Source organism: Scatophagus argus, chromosome 14, assembly GCF_020382885.2.
Source record: "Scatophagus argus isolate fScaArg1 chromosome 14, fScaArg1.pri, whole genome shotgun sequence".
NCBI lineage: Eukaryota > Metazoa > Chordata > Actinopteri > Scatophagidae > Scatophagus > Scatophagus argus.
This window is the reverse complement of record NC_058506.1, coordinates 4,046,109-4,068,021: the sequence shown is the minus strand read 5'-3', so window position 1 is coordinate 4,068,021 and position 21,913 is coordinate 4,046,109. Positions and strand designations below refer to the sequence as shown.

The 21,913-nt window shown below is 39.1% G+C and overlaps 2 protein-coding genes across 2 annotated transcripts in view; both read left to right on the top strand.

Moving 5' to 3' along the window:
* The first annotated feature begins 2,730 nt into the window (after positions 1-2,730).
* On the top strand, positions 2,731-12,198 carry dgat2 (diacylglycerol O-acyltransferase 2). The gene is made up of 8 exons (XM_046411389.1): positions 2,731-3,063; positions 4,786-4,914; positions 5,147-5,254; positions 5,784-5,854; positions 9,422-9,626; positions 10,227-10,401; positions 11,526-11,728; positions 11,849-12,198. Exons 1-8 carry the CDS (start codon positions 3,024-3,026, stop codon positions 12,001-12,003), a joined length of 1,086 nt encoding a protein of 361 aa, XP_046267345.1. The 5' UTR covers positions 2,731-3,023; the 3' UTR covers positions 12,004-12,198.
* Positions 12,199-14,804: 2,606 nt separating this feature from the next.
* The window catches only part of uvrag (UV radiation resistance associated gene), an 86,808-nt gene continuing 79,699 nt past the window's right edge, over positions 14,805-21,913 (top strand). Inside the window, exons 1-4 of the mRNA XM_046409775.1 lie at positions 14,805-15,131; positions 19,644-19,761; positions 20,162-20,196; positions 21,522-21,683. Coding sequence (XP_046265731.1) covers positions 15,027-15,131; positions 19,644-19,761; positions 20,162-20,196; positions 21,522-21,683 — 420 coding nt within the window. The 5' untranslated portion in view covers positions 14,805-15,026. The remainder of the gene's footprint in view (positions 15,132-19,643; positions 19,762-20,161; positions 20,197-21,521; positions 21,684-21,913) is intronic.

Below are 21,913 nucleotides of genomic sequence, written 5' to 3'. Positions count from 1 at the left end.
GGTTTTGGCATAGACTGAATAGCTCAGCAGGTATTAATACACGTCTGCAGTACATTTATTGTCCTATTAGTTCTAAATTCCACGTGAAAAGCTGAGTGTCTAGTTTTGGATCATTCCCAAATGATAAGACTGTCTGTGAACTTTGGCTGACGGTTTTTATATGAGATGGCAGGCGTCTGATATTTCCAAACGAAGTGACTGGCATTGACCTGATGCTTTCATCACAGTCTGGAGCTGATAAAAATGCTGACTAAAGAAAAACTTACAGCAGTGATGTGATGCAAATGAGACAAATGATTGGGAAAATATCATACCCCCTCCAAAAAAAAAAAAAATTAAATAAATAAAAAAACACTCAAAAAAACTTTGACCTGTTGAACCAGTTGAAACCGGTCACAAGAAAACCAGTAAAATTATACATTAATATGTAGGAACAGTAAAACGGGCAAACAGCAGCCAACCTGACTTGATAGTGCCATGTTGTCTGTATCAAAAGATGAGCAGATTTTGACACTTTGTGATTAGAACACATGAATCAATTTCATGTACTTGATACTTATTACTCATACTGAACATTTCACATCCCGCAGAGGTGTAATCAGGAAAACGCTGACAGGAATCGACGGACCAGGCTTTGACTTTCTGACACAGTCATAATATTAAGGACATTGTTACGGGGACTATATTCACATGTTACACTGGAATCTGCTGTATGAACACAGCTGCTCATGTTCATAACCGTATGTTCTCAGACTCCTCTTAGGTGGCTGTAAATGAGGACAGGGCAACAACAATATTGACTTATTTTTGAAGACTGTGGTCAAAGTACAAAAGAATCAAGGACCTGCGCTCACTGAATCCTTTGAGTTATATCTTATCTTGGCTTTTTCTAAAAAAGAAAACAAAGCATAAATGGAATTCTAGTCCTCCAGTTCATTACAAATATATACTATATGAGAGCAGTGGCTTGATATTTTTTAACAAGTATCAAAGCACTTCATTTAAACAAATGAAGTTGTAGCAGGACAAAAATACATCTGCTTACTGAGGCTTTTGGTGACGCATGCACAGAAAGGAAGCTTGCATGATAACAAAGTCATATCTATAGATGTTCTGGTATCTGCTCTGCAAATACAGGAGGCTATGCACAGCATGAATTATATAAGAACATGGAACACTGAAAAATATGTAAACAGGTGAGATGAACTGGGGTATTGCAAAACACATAAAGGAAAAATTCAAAACTAACATGATTGGAGCAGACCTGAACTGAAGAACTGATTGGACAACAAATAATCAACGCCAAACCTCAAGAAGAAACAACAGAAAGAAAACATAAAGGACATTAGAGGTGGATATATGACACTGTATCATAAAAGTTCATGATTATATCACTGATGCCTCTAACTCTTAGATGTTGACATTTCTCAACAGCAGCCTCATGTCAAGGACTGTATGACTGATTTCATCCAAATCCAGTTATGATTCTTGGGTCTGGTCCCACTGGACATGTGCTATCAGTTCAAAGCTTTGGGATGAACGGCCTTTGATCCAAAGTACAAAAGATTTTACCAGTAGAGGTATAATATTTAATTTGATAAAGTGTTACAGTCTGTGACTGAATCATGAATCAGCTGAATCGTTATATCAAGTAAATGCACAACTGTGTAACCATTTAATTATGTAAAATACAATAATCAGCCATCATTAAAATTTCATAGTACATTCACCAGATACTTCTGTGCTACCGAGTAGTTTTTTATATGCAAGATTTTTACTTAGTATGTTTACATTGGGCTATTGGATCTTTGAACTAAGTAAAAGATCTTAGTACCTCTTCTACCAATGACCATATCACTTAAAGACATCTTCGGTTGTGAGCAGCAGTAGGACTTACCTGCTGGCTTTAATAGACAGTAGCAATAATAGCTCAGTGTCCAGGGCAACAAAAGCAACATCTCTCCAGCCTTACGTGTGGACAAAGCAAATAGATCTCTAGGAGATGCTTCAGTCAAATAAAGTTGCCTTCAACAGCCTTGCCAACACAGAAGAATGTGAGATAAGTCTTCATGGTTACAAGGTTACAAATACTACCATCTTTCATGCTGTGAATTTGATTGAGCGATGGCATTGATTGAGTTCTAGAAGACATAAAGTCTTGACAACAGTGGTACCTTTAATGCCGAGTATGTGAAATCAGAACAAAAACACATTATTGCATAAAGGCTGTATTATTAAATTTGGGTGTTACCCGACCATTAAGGACAAACTATAAATAAACAAGTGAGAATTAAAGTTTTATAGCATTAGACAAAAAAATAAGAATGAAGAGTTTGTTGTACATACCCAGGCTTTTATACATTAGAGCAGCCAAGGTGCACATCACATTACCAAAGGAAAAGTCTAGAAACAATCCAAATAACCACGTCCTCATAAGCAAATACATAATTTTACAGTAATAGGTAAAAATACACAGATTAGTACACATAACCAGTACTCTTCAGGTTTAACACGTTAAATCTGGAGAAAGTGACTTCTCATTCCTTCTACAAAGATCTGACAGAGTAAACATCATACGGTGTGACTTCAGCCCACCTGTGTCATCTAACCCACAGACTCAGGATGGTGCGGGCTGAGGCAGGACTAATGTTCAGTACATGTCCGATGTTTTTGCACAGTTGACCCACAGGTGACCCACGTGACTTTCCCCATAAATACACAGAAAGAGGCGCAGCGCCGACACTCACATTGTGCTTTCCCACCCGCTGAGCTGCGTGTTGCCGAGCAGGGAGGACGCCTCTCCTCCGCGCTCCTGGCCACATTACTAATACAGTTTTCTGCTCTCGTCTCCGTGTTCGTGGCTCCTCCCCACGCTGATTAAATGCCCGCTCTGCGCCTCAGTCTGCTGCAGTTGAAGGCTGTGGTGACAGAGGAGCAGTAGGACGGATTTCCGTCATCCCGACATCAAGCAAACATCTGAGTTTTCTCATTCGGGGACCTTCACCATCCCAGCAGTTCCAACCATGAAGACCATTCTTGCTGCATACTCTGGCGTCCTCAAAGGTAAGACGGGGTTTTGGGCTTGAGAAGCGCAACAGGGGCCACAGCAGGCAAACAAACAGAAGTGATCAAACAAATCAGGGGTCGTTTCTGGAAGAGGTCACAAACACACACCACACGCTAGGTTTGATCTGTTATACTGTGTTTTATTCTGTGTAAAGCACCGTGTAACATCTGTTGGAGAGAGACTAGAGAGAGTGAAAAAATAAGTATGATCGCTGTTATGCAGCCTTTTACCTTTTTGTAGTCAAATATCACAAATCACAATTTGCCTTTGGGGCCTTCACATTGTTCACAGCCTCCAGCACATCCTGTCTTTAGACCAGTGATTTGAATGAGCAAAAACTTCAAATCACTAACTTCAAAAAAATACAAATCATGATGACAAAATTATATGAATTATATTATTATAGATCCATGGAAGCACATTTTAGATGTGGCTAGATAGGAACTGAGTCACATGATCTCCTCTAAATGTTCCATCATGTTTTTCATTAAAATTAAACTTGAGGCTGAATCATATAATTTTTTTTTTTTTTTTTGCTGGGACAAGGGATGAAGTTTTCAATGGAAAGGCTACTCTTTGTTGATAAATTCCTAACTCCTTGATGACACCGTGCTGCTGTGTAGGGTCACATTGTTCAAGACATGTCAATAATGCTGACAGCTCAGGAGCCTGTCTGTAGGTCACACACAACAGTTTCATGTAGGCATATAAGTCTTGTATTCTTTCTGACGTGCTTTTATGTACATTGAAAAGGTTATCGGTGGCTGTAAAATGTTCCTTACTCTTTACGGTGACTCTGCAGCTGGAGATGCTAACAGCGCAGGTACAGAATCATTGAGGCGTTGATATTGAGCCACTTTTCATCAGCTGGACATTTTAAGTCATGCCGTACTGTGCACATATCAGCCAGAACCAGGATGTGTTTTTTTACTCAGAGTAGCTCATGGTCCACCCGGTTACCTGGTTACATCTGCAGCACTTGATGGTGTGTGAATACCTCTCTGTCTGGTGGCCAGTTTGATCTGGCACACAGTGGGACAGAGCACACAGTAAGTGGGAAGAATTAGCCTTCACCAATTGTATCCTGGCCAACCCTCTGTCTCTCTCCATCTGTCACTGGTACTGATTCAATCAGTGATAGACTTTAAGCAGTCATAGCATCATAGCTACAGGTAATAGCACCAGCAGCCCGGAGCCGGGTTATTTTCAGTGTGCACCCGTGGGATTAGACAACTGTGTTTTCCTGGAGGGGAGATCTTCCTTCTTATTGGCTTTCAGTGGCATGAGCTTGACTAGCTTTAGTCGCCCTTAATGCGTCCGTTACTTTATGCTCCCTGTTTGCACACCGTCTCCTCACATGTAACTGTGTGGCTTCACTTTCATGGGCTGGTGATTGAAGAGAGCTGGTGAGTAGCAGAAACTGTATGGTTGTGACACGGCTGAAATGTATGTTGATGTAGGGCTGCTTGTTTGGATTATTTGACTGTGCTCTAGGAAATCATTAATCTCTTTGTTTTGTTTGATGGCCACCTTCTGGTTCAGTGTGAACCTGGGCTTGGAAGGTATTACTAACAGGAGTGTGTTAACTGTGTCTTTTCAGTTTTGATTTATCATCGAGTGCGTCTTGCATCTATTAAAGCTTCAGTAATCCACCCACATGGCTTATCTGACAGCTTTGACTGTGCTCTGTTGTCTCATCTTGCACTTTTTGTCTCCAGGCACTGGCTCCAGCATCCTCTCTGCCCTGCAGGACCTGTCCTTGGCATTCTGGCCCTGCAGATTCAAGATGGAGAAACATCTGCAGGTCATCTCTGTGCTGCAGTGGGTCATCTCCTTCTTGGCCATGGGTGAGCGACGTCACCACTGTACATTGCAGTTAAGCCGCAAGAGAACAGCGAAACTTAGAAGAGTTAGCATGTAGTGTCATAAGCAGGTCAGATCTCTGAGCTGCACACCACACACACACACACACACACACACTTGTTTCTGACTCCTGACCTTGAACTGATTTTTCTGTATTTAGGACCAGTCATCGCTGTTGAAATACTTGATTGGACTGTCTCTCCTCTGTCACTCCAGGTGTTGCCTGCACTGTGCTGCTGATCTACATGTTCTGCACTGACTGCTGGCTTATTGCTGCCATTTACACTGCCTGGCTCATCTTTGACTGGAACACCCCGAAACAAGGCAGGACATTAAAGATGCCAATCAATGCTGTTACCTAATAGCTCAATTTTGACTCCATTGTGAAGAAAAAACCTTGATCTGATGATGATGACATTTGGGCTTAATATATATCAGATGCTACTGGTGTGAGTTTTCAGAAAAGTTGGTTGGGTTTGGGCTTCTGCAGCAGACTTGCCTCTCTGTTACCTAAGCACTGGGTATTTAATGATTAGAACAAACACTGTCTGAATTATGTTTAGAGGCTCTTAAATTGTTCATATCAGAAAGATTACATTTGTTTTAGCCATAGTAGTGGATGGAAATGTTGATGTGTCGGCCAGTCAGCCCGCTGCTTTGGTACATACTGAAATATTCCAACAATTGCTAAAAGGTTTGTCATCAAATTTTGTACAGACATTCATGGTTCCCAGAGGATGACCATCTGACATCTGGGAGACCAACAGATTAATCATTAATGAAAATAATTGTGTCAGTTGAAGCTCTAATTTTGTTGTAATGAAGTGATTTGCAATCTGTATGTTATCCTCAGGTGGCAGGAGGTCCTCCTGGGTGAGGAACTGGACAGTGTGGACATATTTTCGTGACTACTTTCCAATCAGGGTAGGTAATGTTGTCTTGGCTTACCAGTACTGATTTGGCTGGGTCCATCTTTAGTTTTTTTTTTTTTGTTATATTCTTTGCATTTTTTTTTACCAACATTACAGCAGTACCTCAAACATACTTGGGTGTAACATTATTAAATACAGAGAAAATAAAGAGAATTAATTTATTGTGCAGCACAAAGACATAGCAGATCATGGCTGAAAAGGAAGCAGAAACAAATCTATAATTTCCAAAATGAAATTTCAAAATAAAGGAAAATACTGATATTTGACAGTATTTTTGCCTGTAAAATAGTTTTTTGTTTGGTGCATACAATTATGGCACTGTGGCTATATGTTTTTTGTTTTCACACAAAATGTACAGTTAATTCTCTTAACTCTTTGTTGTGATGATTAGTATTTTATGATGTAACTTGTTCATCAGTTTTCAGCTGTGCAGAGGTTTGACTCATTTAGATAAACTTATCAGGGGTGAATCGGGTATCAACCATTTCTTGGAGCTGTTCCTTGAACCAGGTTGATTATGATGAAGTTTGACACTGATGTGGAGTTTTAGACTTTGTCCTAACTGATAGGCTAATGAGCGACACTAAGCTTGTTTTGCATCCAAGTATTCCCCCCCCCCCCAAAAAAAAAATAAATAAAAAAATGGGACAACCCAGGTTTAGCATGTGAAAGAAAGCGTTATCACAAACTGGCACTCGTGCAGCCACACGCACGCTGCATGCAGGCGGAGGCACTGTACAGTAGTGGTTCATGACTCAGTATTCAGTGAAGAAGTCAAAAGTCAAGGCTGGGTGTGCTTAAAGGGAAGGTGCGTCCTATGTGATACACTTCGCAGTCATAGGACTTTATTGAATCATCACTAGATTAATTAGTGCAAAAATTAACATTATTTTTATTTAATAATAAAAATAATGTTTAATTTCTTTTGTCATTTTCAACGGTGGCCCTGATTAAGTGTTACATGTGTCAAATAAAACCTTAATGACTGACTGTTCGAGTGTATAAAATGAGTTCATTATAAGCAGAAATTGTCTGTCCAGGTGTTAAGGAGCTAAACTACTGTGCAGCATGAAGAAAGAAAAAGGGGCTGTCTAATTCCAGGGGGAGGAATTTGAAGTGTCACTCTGCAGCTGAACTTTGTTCATCACATTGATCTGTACTGTGTGGACTATGGAGTCGTTTGTCTGTCACAACTGGTTGAGGAGATCATTCTTTTGTTACCCAGATGCTTGATGCCTGCTGGCCCTCACATTTCTGCCATTTTAAGAAAACTGTTAACTTTAGATATGCTTGTTTTTATCGGTGTTGAAATGTTAGTTATTAGCTACAGGCATAGACTGAGTCTGTATTTTAAAGTTCATCTCTTGTGCTGTACATTGACTGTCCCATAGCTCAGAATGACCAGAATATATCTGCTGGGCTGTTAGCTGATTTTAGGGCAAGCATTCTCCATCCGCCACAAACATATGACTATTATTTATGTGAGTTGGAAGCCGGCAGGTCAAAGTCCAAACCAATATTAAAGGACTGTAAGAAGTCTGAAGTGTGACTGTTATGAAAACAGTTACATGAACGTCTGTGCAAGTCTGCCTCGATACTAGAAACAAAGGCTCTTCTGTAATATTAGTGTGTCTTTGCAGTAATCAGTGAAGCTTGTTCAGCTTCCAGCTCATTACTGTCTGCTCTCACATGATGTTAAATGCTGTGTACATCTATCTGGGTCTCACTTTAACTCGCTTACACCTGCCATCCCAGCCAGGTGGAGTCCTGTGATGCCATGGTGATCTCAGAAGTGATCTGCTTTGCTAATGTGGTTATGCAACTGTTGTTTAATCAGCTACTAAGGGAGCTTTGTGTACACATTGTGATGGATCCGAGTCTACAGTGCAGAGCACAGTTAAAGTTTCTGTGACATTCTGCAGTCAGCTTCTGCAAAGGTTAAAATAACGCGGAAGTTCTTTAACTTTATTGCTGCCAGCCTGAACAGGTGCACAGCATAAATACTGGCTCATTATTTTATGACCATTCGTGTACAGACGGATTCGTGTCAGCTGATAAAGATGTCCTAGTTTTGTCGAAACAAAAATTGTGTCCCAAATTCATACCACAGACTAAAACTAAGCAGGCCTTAAAAATGTAACCCTCTCAAAAAGGAGAGGGGGAAAAAGTATAAAAGTAAAAGTACTTCTGCATATTGGCATACATAGTCATATCCATAAATATACCTCTACCAGTATGCATGTATGCATGTATGGATTGAAAATGTTATAAAGAGAGTGCAGTTTAATGTTTGTGTTTTATTGTACAGTAAACCATGCTAAACCTACTGACATTATACATGCACTTTAACTAAATTCCATATGTAGAACTGTATGCAGTGTGAAAAATCCTAGAGTGCTCTATCGATAGACTATTCTCACAAAAAAATAAAAGTAACAGACGAGCATCTCATAGTTGGAAGAAAAAAGTGCAGTGGTGAAACAGTGAAAAAGTAAAAAAAAAAAACCTAAAGGTTTAATTGGCAGTGAGCCAATGGAATATGTTTGGATTTTGGGCTGTTTGTCAAAGCCGGTGAATTAAAGGTCGACCGTAGGATTGAACAGGATCGATTGACAGAAATGAATATATAAAGGATCAATTTAATTTATTTGTCTTTGTGCAACACTGGATTGCACAATGAAATGAGGTCGTGCAGCCCACTTTTTAGTACTTCTCATGTTACACACGCAGTGCAATTTTTATAATTGGCATCAGCAGCAACAAGATGATGGTGATAACATGGTCAGCAATGTCACAATAAAAGCTCAACTTATGGGAAACACTGTCCTGCAAGGGAAACCTGGCAGAGGCCTGCTCTCTGTTAGCTCAGAGTGCAGCAGCTTCAGCAGAGATGCTGTGGTGAGGACAGCTGATTTTGTTTTTGTTGTTGTTGCTTGACTTTCACATTTTTAGCTGCCACTGTGGGGGAGATTGAGATGAGGAGTGGTCAGTTGGTCAGCAACTTCACCCCTAGATGGCACTAGATCATATTAGTGACGTAATGCTGTAGTTAAGGAAACTGGTATGCTTTTCATTGTTGTCTTACATTTCATAGATCAAGCAATTGATGAATCAAACAATCCATCAAGGAAAAAAATCAGATGATTAATCAGTAATGAAAATAATCATTAGCTGCAATCAACAAGTAGCAACATAATTTCCTGTTTGTACATAAAACTAAAATATGTTGATTTATTGTATAATAACTGAAAAGTGTAGTATAGTATGAAGATGATAATGATGTTATCAATTTGTGTCACACATTTCAAAAACAATGTTACATGAGTTACCTGCACACAACAGGCAGTAAAACACTTTAAGTGTCATGGGAATATACTGTAGTTTATACTGTGTATAATTAGTATTGATATGGAATGGGCATATAGCTTTTGTTGTCAAGTCTTTTAGCCATATGGGTCATTAACATGACATTTCTCCAGTCAGATGTTCCAGTCTTGCAATGTGCCCCTCATATGGAAATCGCCCTCACGCTGCTCCTCTTTGTGCTATTGTCCTCCAGCTGATTAAAACTCACAACCTACTGCCCAACCGGAACTACATATTTGGGTACCATCCTCATGGCATCTTCTGTTTTGGGGCTTTCTGCAACTTTGGGACAGAGGCCACAGGATTCTCCAAGAAATTCCCAGGCATCAAGCCGTCCCTGGCAACCCTGGCAGGAAACTTCCGCCTTCCTGTCCTTCGAGACTATCTGATGTCTGGAGGTGAGATGATTTGGAGTCTTGTAATGTCTGATAAAGCAGACAACTGTATCTATAGGACAGTGGACCTTTGTCCTATTGTACAGCTGAAACAGCTTCTGTTTACTTGGATCTGCTGATTGCACCGATTAACAGAGCTTTAACTGTTCTGTTCTGAAGGGCTGTTTGCTGTTCGGGCTTCATCTTTGCCCATAGATATAGTACATAGATACTCCGTTTACTATAGATTACAAGTACATGCTGTTTCAAAGTGTTTAGTTCGCACAGCCTTCACAGGACATTTTTTGACTTTTTTTTTTTTTTTTTTGGATGTAATGTGCATGCAACAACATTTTTAATTTTCAGTTGCAGTGGATCAGTTTTTGCTCTTGCTTAACATTTTTATTTCATTTTACTTTGGACCAAAATTTGTGTGTTTTTTAGAGAATAATATAGTAACAAAAAAGTCCAAGAATTACAGTATGTAGGTTGACATCAGGATATTCTTTGATGAATGTAGACAAAAAGGCCAACATTGCCCAGTGTATTTCCCTCTTGTACGCAGCTTCATTGTTGCAATTTTAGCCATCCTATTATCTTTCTGCATCCTTTTGTCTCTCTCAGGTATCTGTCCAGTAAACAGGAACTCCATCGACTACCTGCTGTCATGTAATGGGACAGGAAATGCTGTGGTCATCGTTGTTGGGGGAGCAGCAGAGTCTCTGCAGTGTGCTCCAGGCATGCATTCTGTCACCCTGAAGAACCGTAAAGGTTTTGTGAGGCTGGCATTACAGAAAGGGTAAGCTGGCTGCACAACACGTGCCATTACATTGACTAAGACTAGCATTGACTAAGTCTGTTTGGAACATGAACATATCATTCTCAGGGCTGTAGTGACTCACTGGAATGAGTAAACCCTAGATTACTAGTTGGAGAAAGGTTGAAATTACCTCACAGGGAGGATTAGCAAATCTTTTATTAAACAGGCAGTGTTGTCCCTTACTCAGCTTTATGGCCTGCAGTGCTCTTTTGGAAAGGACAGACTATGTGAGCTGGCATTGGACTGTGCTCTGCTGTGCACGTATCACTGCAATTAAATGCTCTATGAAGTGAAGTGGACCTGATTTGTCTCACTAATCTGAACGACCCTGATTCCTGCAGAGTTCAGGGTGCACGTTGTTCAAAGAAGCTTAGGGCTTGTCAGGAAAGTCATGCAGTTATGCAGAACTTCATTCATAACAACTAGGTTAGCATTCCAGCTAAACAAAGCATGGACTGTCAATTCAGGTCACTTTAAATTCTCTTGATGCTCATATAAGAGAATTTGATTTCAAAATTCTGGTGAATAACTAATAACACATGACAAATTATTTGTAAAAGGAAAATTTTCTCAAAAATGCAATTTTAAAATGTATAGCCACAAATTTATCAAAAGTTCTGTAATTGCTGTCTGCAGATTTATGGAATATCAGTATCAAACATGGCTGCTTGGCCATGGCTGCTCTCACACAATAATGTGTGACAACTCACAGACAACTCACAGACCTTTCTGGAAACTGTCTGCCTACGTGACCAGTTTGCTAACCTGATTCATGATAATTGGCACGTTGCACACAAAAAGTCACAACAAAAGCAACTTCCTTGTGGGTTTTTTCTTTTTTTTTTGTTGTTGTTGCACAATAACTTAGGTTCTCCTCATGTAGAGACATATATACTAAGTACCACTCATTCAGCCAGGGTAGCCAGGCATAACAATAAAAACATCAAGGCATAAAATCTAGGTTATATCAGCAATGATGTTAAAAGTCTGCAAAGTTTGCCTTGGCAAGAGAAAAAGGCTGTAAAGAAGTTTTGTTAAACAGCTTTCCTATATTTCTGAAATTCAGAGAATAGGTGTTGAGTTACCTTCTCTGTGTTCCTCAGCTCTGACCTGGTACCAGTGTATTCATTTGGAGAGAATGACGCCTACAAGCAGGTGATCTTCGAGGAAGGGAGCTACTGGAGGACTCTGCAAAAGAGATTACAGAAGATTTTAGGCTTTGCCCCTTGCCTTTTTCATGGATGTGGCCTCTTCTTTGGCAACTCCTGGGGCTTCGTGCCTTATTGCAAGCCTATCACCACAATAGGCAAGTTTGAATACCGATGTTGGCAGATTAAAAGAACAGAGAAAAGTATATGTTTCATCCAACTTCAAGAGAATGATGATGATTAGATCTTTGGTTTAATCCTCTCCTGTTGTTTTACAGTTGGGGAGCCAATCACAGTGCCAAAAATTGAGGATCCAACTGTGGAGGTGGTGGATCTGTACCATGCAATGTACATCAAGTCCCTCCAGTGCCTATTTGACAAGTACAAGACCCGCTTTGGCCTGAAAGAGAGTGATGTCCTGCACATCGAGTGAAAAAATGAGGGGACACCGCTGAAGCTCTGAACTGTGGCAGTTTCTTCACAACTCCCCCACCACCTTCCCCACCTCGCCCCCGTTCGGTGCCCACTTTAGATTATCTCTGAACTGCAAAGTCTACACATGAGCACATTTGCAAAAGAAACCTTTGCTCTCTGCATTGTTACACACACACTCACACACACACACACACACACACACACACACACACACACACACACACACACACAGTGTTCCTTCTCAGGAAATACCTGCTTTGAGAATAGCCATCTCTCCCCACTGCTCTCATCAGGTTAAACAGTCTATGTTATACCAAATCCCACATCAAAAAGTATGCCTTTCTTGTTTCTTCTTGCATTTCTCAGTGAATGTGTCAAGTTTGGATAGTCTTATCAGTGCAGGAGGGAGGGGCAGGTAAGTTCCTCTACATGGAGCTAGAAGGTAAACATGCAGGACTTCCATGCAGTGCCAATGTTGTCTTTCACTCATGCATCCATGTAATACTTCCTGAGCTCTTTAAGATCTTACTTTATGCTAAATGCACAAACAATGCAAAAGGAAGGTACCACTTTATCACTTAGGACAATATGCCCAAAGATTAAATGAGCCAAAGACCTATGTTGTCCCCTCAGATGCACGTATTTCTGTTGTATGAAGGAATTCTACAGGGTGGATTAATGCTGTAAATGCACAATACATGTGTGCCTGTTATTGTATAATGCCATAAAGTATTAATTGTTAAGAGAGGAAAAAGCCTTTTTAGTGCCTATCCCTCAATGAATATTTCCAATGCACTTTTGTATTGCTGATTACCATCTGAGGTTTTTGTTTCAGGAAAAAATGCCTTTGAGAATATGCTAAGACAGTCATTGTCCTGCTTGGTTTGAATTTACTTTCTTGTCCTACTGGTGTCCAGATCTGGATGGGTGTGTTTTCGTCTATGCAACAAAAACTTCTGCAATGTCTTGTATCTTCAAATACTTTGGAAGCTGAGCTGCAGTTGTGGAAGATGGAAGATTTGTGGGTGAAAATCCTGATGTTTGATGAGTCCAGTATGTAGTGGATGTTTTTGTACCACTGCCATGGGTGATGATTGAAAAGAAAAAGGATTATACCGGGCTTATCACTGGTATTATGTTATGTTTGAGTGTAATCCGTGTGCAATAAATTTGCAAGGAATAAACAGTTGGATTGATCTATACTGTGACTGGCAACAACTGTTGGCCAATATTTAAATTAAACTTTTGTATGTTTTCAGAAGGAGATGTGTGCTTTTGTGTCTTGTTTTTGGACACATTTTACCCATTAGGAAAAATCAATGTCATATTAGATTTTGATGCTTTGATGTGTAAGCAACACTTTCATTTTGTAGTTGGCTTGAGTTTATAAAGTATCAGGCAGTTTAATATATATAATGTTTTAGCTGTAAAATAAATGTAATGAGAGAGCATGTGATATTTCTCACTAAAATGTGGTTTAGTATAAGTATGAAGTTGTAGAAAGCAAAATCAAAAGTGCTGGAACCTGGACAAGAACAAAGTGTATTTATATAGAATATATAGAAAGTGTATTGTATTGTATAGAAATACAATAGTGTATTGAATAGAAAGTGTATTTTTTCCACCAACAAGTCATTTACCAAAACATGCAGGACTTGTTCTCAGCTAAAGACTATTAGTATTGCCAAAAGCAAAGCGCAATCATTACTTTCAGTGGTCCTTTGACCTTGTGGAAACTTAACTCCTCTTTGTGGCTGCTGCTGCCCCCTGATGGTGAATTAATGTTTTGCAGTCAGGGTGATAAAGGCTCAAATCAACTCAGATGTTGACAGCTGGGAGAAAGCAGTCGTGGAAAGTAAAGTACATTTACTGTAGTATTCTGTACTTTTCTTACACAACATACAAAACATATGGTTAATTCATAATTTGTTAACTACAGGCAATGTATCCATAGTAAGTTATTGCTTCAGTTATTAACTTCACTTCGACCGCAACATTACCCATAACATTGCATTTTATTTTACATAATAGTTTATATTTTACTCATAATTTAATACAACAATAATACCCATACAATAATATAATATAAACTAAATTTGCCTTAGGATTCCTTTCATTTTTTTAATACTTAAAGTAGCTTACATTTAATTGACAATACCTCTGTACTTTATACCGGAAGATAATTTTGAATGCAGGATCTCTACTTGTTATGTTATCGAGTAGCCTATTTTTTTACACTATGCTAATGGAAAAGTCTTAATATTTCTTTTATGACTGGGATCCAGAGGTCTCCTGAGGCACTTTTCTTTCTCCCTCTGAAGAACATTTTAATGGTATTATGGTCTAATGCACAGAAGGTAATCACAAATAAAAAACCAAAATTTCGATATTATTGATCCTTTGTTTCACACCCATGTGGAACTGCCCTTTAATCCGCTATTTGGTTGGTTCATGGACTTTGCGTAAGTGGAGATCAGTAACATAAGGTTAACTAGAGTACCTGGTCTACATTTGAATCGTTTTCTCCTCTTTACCTCTCTTTTCATACCAGTTCTAATGGAGATTGTAAGTGAAGGTGGTAAGGATGGCACCGTCCACTTGTCACCTGCATGTCACGCTGTGCTATGCAACTTCCTCATATTTTGCAGCTTTGACAGATTTCAACGACTCCCGCCCCATCCTAGAAGATAAACAGATTAAACGACCAATAGTAACACATGTTTTCAGTAGGAGGCACCGCCTTTACATGACATACGTTAGTTTCAGCCAATCAGCAGGCTAGGTGTCGCTCCTCCCAACCGGAGACGGATTTCCGAACCAAGTGTAGCAAAATAGCCTCTACTTTGTTTACGTCCCGTTGGTTAGCTGACAGCTGTTGTAGCACTTTACCCACATAAACTACCACTTCTGCTTGTCTCTGGTGGTCCCCTGGAACTTCCTAAACTTTAAACAAATTGTCCCGGATGTCATGGATGCGATGTTTTGTTGAATGAGGGGAACCCACTAGATGCCGTCAGGAGGATGAACTCCATCACCGGTCGGGCTCTCTCCATCCCCGCCGCTTCTGTTACCAACTCTGGAGCTTCATCCTCTCGAGCCTTACATGTAGAGCTCACATCCCAACAGGTAAATGCAAAGCCTCTGAGCTCGAAGTGCTTTCAAATGAACTCAGGAAAACTTGGAGAAGGCCTCCCCAAAGTGTTTTATTCTAATTTACAACGTTAGTTTCAACTGCTGCTTCGAGAAACACGTCAGGCCTATCAGGCTAGATAGTTAGCTAGCAACTGTTAGCTAGCAGTTAGCTAGCTTACTAGAAATTAATGGAGATTAACACACTAAAATCAGTTAGGGTGGTGCTGTGCGTTTTGGAACCCATTTTCAGTATTCTGTCCATCTGTAGGGTATAAATGTTTAATTGTGTCCTAAGCTTGTATGCTTCTGCTAGTGGTAAGTGGTGTCAGCACGCAGCTGACAGCTCAATTTAGCGTTAGGGGAAGCACAGCATATGGCATGACTGTGATGTTGTATTGTGTCATGCAGCTATTTTATTGTGATTTGAAAATTGTTTTTTAATGTACAGTATGCTTAGCAAAGCCGGGCATTCGTTAGAAGCATTAAAAATATCAGACGCCATCCAGCCATTCATTCATTCATTCATTTCGAAACGACATGTAAAAAGTTGGCAGTCGACGGTTCATTTATTAGACCTACGGATCACAGACTGTAACATCGGTCCAATAAAGTCTCTCAGACGCTACATGTTAATTGAAGTGAGAGACATTCTCGAGGGATAGCTTTACTGGGCTGAGAATCACATGAATATAGTGCAGCTTAAAGAGCTAGCCTCTGTTCTGGGCACGCCGGTGAGGCAAACATCTATATGCAGCAGGGGGTTTCTATGACTTCTCTCAGCTATTAAACTCAATCAAACCACCTCAGGAATTCAGATACGTACAGTTTGTTGCTCAACATTCACAGTAAAAGTGTGGGAAAAAGTATACTTAATTAGACTGTGAAACTGTGAGTGCAACTTATCTGTTGTACAAACAGCAACACATGTAGTCATCATGCCGTCCTGCTGAGTCTTGTATATGGTGGTGGGGTTCTTAATGTGGGTGTCAATGACACAGCATGAAGTTTAGCTTTCGATCAGGCTGACATTCTCTGTTTGGTATGACTTCCCCCTCCGTGTGTTACAGATATGCACTAATATCCAATACTAAAATCAGATGAAGACTCAAATAGCTAGGACTGAATGGGGTCGATCAGTTCAATTCCATTCTTTGTTTATCGCTACATGCTAAGAATTTTAATTTCAGTTTATTTTTAATGTTTTGTTTTCAACAAATTATTTCTTTACACCCCTTGTGTGAATAGGAGATTTATCTAGTTTGTTTGCAGTAGTTTGTGACTTATGATTTAAAGTTTATTATTGGTTTGTTTTCACTTGATGTGTTAATGCATTTAATTTTGAAGGTTTTTTTTTCTTCAACATGTTGTTGGTGCAGTGTTAAGTCAAGTCTGATGTTGATGTTGCACATGTAAAAGAATGATCCCAGTCTCTTCTTTTGCTCAACCAGCAGTCCAAAACTCTTGAATGACAAAGAAAAGCAACAAATCCTTACATTTAAGAAGCTGGAACCAGCAAATATTTGACATTTTTGTTTGAAAAGTGAATGAAATGATTAATAGTTTATCAAAATAGTTGGCAACTAGCTTTCTTTAATAGGTATAATTGATTAATTGATTGATTGTGGCAACTACATCAGCACATATCAGCTAAGTGCTTAAATGTTGATGTAAAATTATTTTTACTGAGTTAATCCATTGAGTTCCCTTCTATATCTCCATGATAAATGGACACATTTATCACACATTTCTGCTTGCCACTGACTTGCGGTACCATAACAGAGACGAAAAGCTAAACTCAGGAGAGATGATCAATGTGGGAGGTTTCACTGAGGGCTTTTGTACATAAACCAGTATTAAAACTGTGATTGTTCAGTAAAACAACTTTGCTGACCAAGTGCTTCTATGTGCATATCAAAGTAATTGGAATGAACTGTAACTGACAATAATTTGGGGTAAATGTTTGTGCTTTCAGAGGATAGGACCTGTACGCGCAACAAATGTTAACGCAAACTCTGTTTTTTATATTAATAATATAATAATAACATAGCTATATATAAATTATATTTCAATATCATATTTATATATCACCCAGTTCTGCTTTGCTGTAGTGTTCATTTATCAGATATTAAGTGTCTGACCCATTGCAGCTGTTGGTTTTGAGCTCACTCAATATGAGGAAAGAGCATTTATTGTAATGTAGAAATAGTAATATAAAAAATGTAGAGGTTTATTGTGTTGTATCAGTATTTGTATATGTTTACTTGCATATAAAGTTTAATTCATAGTTGTTCATACAATATGAAAGTGAAATAGTTGTCTGTTATTTTTAGTGGTGGAATGTAACTAAATACATTTAACTGACTGCACATAAATGCAGTTCTGAGGTACTTGATTTGAATGTTTCCATTTGATGCCACTTTCAATTCCTACTCCACTACATCTCAGAGGGGCACATTGTACTTTTTATTTCACTGCATTTACTGATCGCCTCAGTTACCATTACTTTACATATTCATATTATTAATTCAAATAGAAATTAACTAATGAATGATGATGTATTTTTATGGATTAAACTACCCAGCAGTTAAAGTAGTTGAAATAAGCACTATTTATAATCCAATTACACAATAAATATTATTCTGAATTGGGCCTTTCTGCAGAATAACACTTTTGGTACATTAAATATAATTTAATGCTTAATTTAATTAATGCTAATACTGTTGTACTGATGCTTTATTTCAACTAGTAAAAGACTATTTTCATACCGTAATATGACTACTTTTTACTTAAGTAAAAGATCCAGATACTTCTTCCACTTCTGGTTATTTTATTGATGTGCATTTATGTCCTGACTGATGATATGCAGTAAATTTGTTTCAAAAACTGAATAACATAGTCACAATTATTAGTCAAGATAGCCACAATTGGATTCCCACAGCTGTCAGTATTTACACAAACAGTTAATTCACTTGTACTATAATCTATTAGTTGTGCTTTCCTGTTGGATTTATATATTAACCAGAAGACCAAGTAGAGTAAATTTCTTTATCACTCTGTATTTCTTTATCTCCTAAAGGAGCCAGGGAAATTGTGACACTCAGTGTTGCAAAAAACCCCCAAAAACAAACAAAAAAAAAAAAAAACTTGCCAGATCAGTTTGGATGTATACTGTACTATACTACTGATTATATTATATTTTGCCCAACCCAGATACTCTTCTTTGAGATTCTATCTGTTAGGGAAGCTTTGACTGAGTATATCATTTGATACTTTGCATGTTGATAACAATATAATAAAGAATAAATGTTAAAAATACCTACCAGTAGCACCTTAAACTACACACTGCAGATTACAGATCATGGAGTTGAATCAGCAACACTCAAGAACACTTCCAGCATAAACTATATAAGGCTCGTGACCAGCTAATCACATTGTCACACATCTTACTTTGGTACATACCAACATCAGACTTTTTCGATCACATTATTGCAAGTGGTCAACTAATCTTGCTTCAAACTTTGACCTTTGCCTGAGCTTATAGTCTACAATAAGGACTCTGATAATAGTGTAGTTTAATTTTGGAGAGCCCAAATTTTTATGGGTGTTCACAATCAATTCTCTCACTCAATCATTTCAGATATGTGCACTGACATTTTTCTTTTTTTTTTGTGGTGGTCCGGGGGTTGTGGTTACAGAACAGAACAATCAGTGTTTTTGTTTCAGAGGCACTTAATCTTACAGGGAATCCCATGACTTAGATTTAGTCTCAGTATGACTGCTGGAGAGAGGCTGGACCTGCTGGTCAACAGAGAGTTTGTGCTGTGGTGACATGTTTGCCTAAAGCGGGAACTTGCAAAATGGAATGTCTGTACCTCATGTGCTTTTCCACACACAGACATATTTTTCAGGCATCATTTATTTTACACATTGGATTTTTACTAGAGTATGCATTACATTCTATGGGAGAGCTTTTTGGATGTCTTTCATTAAGTTAATATTCAAGCTGTGCACTTTTTAGGTTTACTAATGCATCATGTCTTCGCTTTAAGGTGAAACTTTTTAGTGTGTGGAAGGGTTATGAACAATGGCTTTCCCATAGTCGCCTCATCGCAATTTGTAGATTCTGAATCATTCTCAATCATTTTACAGCTAAAAACTTTGATAGTTTTGTCACGTGACTGACCATGTCTGTTGAGTTATCCGGCTGCTTAATTCCACCAAGAACAAGTTATGCCTTTTTTATTTCAACTACTGATATCTGGCTGACTGTTACAGTTGGTGTTGCTTCTGTAAAATGACTTCTGTTTTGGAATGTATTTATGTAGGACAGACATTATGATACTTCATTGATCTCTGTGGTAACCTCTGTGCACTTGTCCTGGGACACAGTTAGAACATCTCAGTATTTGCCAAGGATTACCACATAATCAGGATGAAACTGAACACAAGAGCTCTGACATCTGATGTTTGTTCCCTTCTCTTTCTTTATTTTCCTCTGCCAAACAGAGACGACTGCGTCATCTCCGGAGCATCGCAGCCAGAAACATTGTCAACAAGAATGGTTCCCCACTGCTGGACACTTACTTCACCCTCCACCTCTGTATAGGAGACCGTATATCAAGAGGTCAGTGTTAACACCTTCTGTCTTGTCGCTTCTGTGCACTGACTCTCTGTTTGTTTTTTACAATATGCATAATTATGTTACTCTGTACCTTGTTCTCTAAATACTTTCCACCTCATATGAACTAATATAGCTACTGTAGGCCAAAACAGGTAAGGTGGTGAAGACAAGTACAACAATCCAGATTGCATTACTCATCAGTACATGATTTGTGATGATATTGCACCCATAATCCATTAAAGTCACTGTGGTGTCCTGGCTGTGTGTGGAGCAGCTTGAAGAGTTTACTCTAGATGACTGATTTAGCTGAGCTTTTGTGAATTGTATTTTAGAGTAGATTTAACTCAACTGATTGTGCGTGACTCTTCTTTCTTTTAATCAGAATTCTTTGATGTCTTTTTAGATTTTTACAAGAGTGAAGTCATACGAGACTCACTGGTGAGTACTTAAATGTTCAAACTGTTAACTTCTGCCTCCTTGGATGGGTTCAGGATGTTGTCATTAACTGCAACCTGCTGTTGCAATGTGTGTTTGTACACTGACCTTAATGTGTGGTACCATGATGAAGGAAGACAAGCTTTCTGTATGTTACTGATGCCAAGCCTGGAATTTATACCTGCTGAACTTGTTGTTTCACTATAAGCTCACTTGATCTGGTTTTCAAGGATCAGCGCTACAGTGGCGTGCTGTGAAACATGCTTTGTTGAATAAAATGTCAGACTTTCATCAGCATGAATTAAATATGATATGTGCTTTTCCCATGCACAGCTTTCTCTCTTGCTCTGTAAGCGTCAGTCAGCTGTGTAAATAATCCAGCTGTATATTACTATGTGATTCTTTGGCTGTTCCTGCCATTCTTTGTGTGGCAGATGCTACTCTGCACGAAACTGTAGAAGGAGCCAACGATAGCAAGCTATTACTGTTGGGCTTGCTGCCGAGTCAAGAGCTGACCTAAACTGCTTTCCAGGCATACTGTTCAGTACTGCACACAGACAGAGTCTATAATGCACTGCAGGAGTCATGACTCCTGTCATCTGTCAGCCTGACTTCCTCCTGTTGAATTTAACATCCTTGCTGACATGCGTTCTCTAGTATTCTGTCTCCTTCCCGTCAGCAGTCGTCTAGAGAAATGTTTCCTGATGGTCTTCCTGTTTTCATTGTAACTGCTGTGCCCCCTTGCTTCCGCTACTAGCTCTCACTAGTTCTGTTTTCTACCAGCCCCCCCCCACCCAACGCTGTCGATTGTACTTCTGCTTCTGCTTTTCCTTCCTGTCCTTGAAGGTGACTCAAAGAGCAGGAGATTTTCTCTCTGATGGGAGGGAAATGGTACATAATTAAATGATGTAAATGGCTACAGTACATTGTAGAACCAGTAGTCTGTGCTGTCAGTTTGGAAGTTCAAGGACAGAGAACAAACTTTCTCAAACAAACAGGGATCAGACTTTAAGGTTAATGTAGACCAAGGTGATCGCGTTACTGTGCAGTGGATAGGGATCACATTATGACATTGACAGAGGTACCGCACAGACTTTGATTGAAACTTTTCAGCATACATGTTAAAAAAAAAACAAACAAAAAAACATACACACAGTTGTATTGCCTGACAGTAGCTTTACTTCACAGTTTAAGTTTGATGATTGTTAAATGGAATAAATCAGTTATTTTCCTGATAGACTGCAATGTATTAATGTATGCTTTGCATATAATGATTGGACTCACCATTTGAGTGCTTATTGTTATGTATGTTTTTGTATGTATGTCAGAATCCAACCTGGCGGAGTCTGGACTTTGGCATGCTGCCGGACCTCCTGGACACCTCAGTGTCTTGCTTCGTGGTGAGGATCTGGGGAGGGCAGGAGGAACAGTACCAGCTCCTCATAGAATGGAAGGTTAATCTGGATGGCCTCAGATACACAGGACAGCAGGTCAGCAACCACACACACGTGAAATGATAATGGTGAACTTTTTCCATAATATATAGTTTTGTCACAGGGATCCCAGTGTGGTAGGAAGAACTGTGCACAAGGTACACAGGGAGTTACAGTATATACTGTATAGCAATATAGCCATAAGACGTGCAGTTTCTGCTCACAATCTGAGTTTACATTGCTGTAAGTCATACATTTCTTAGGTAAGGTAAAATGATGATTGTGGC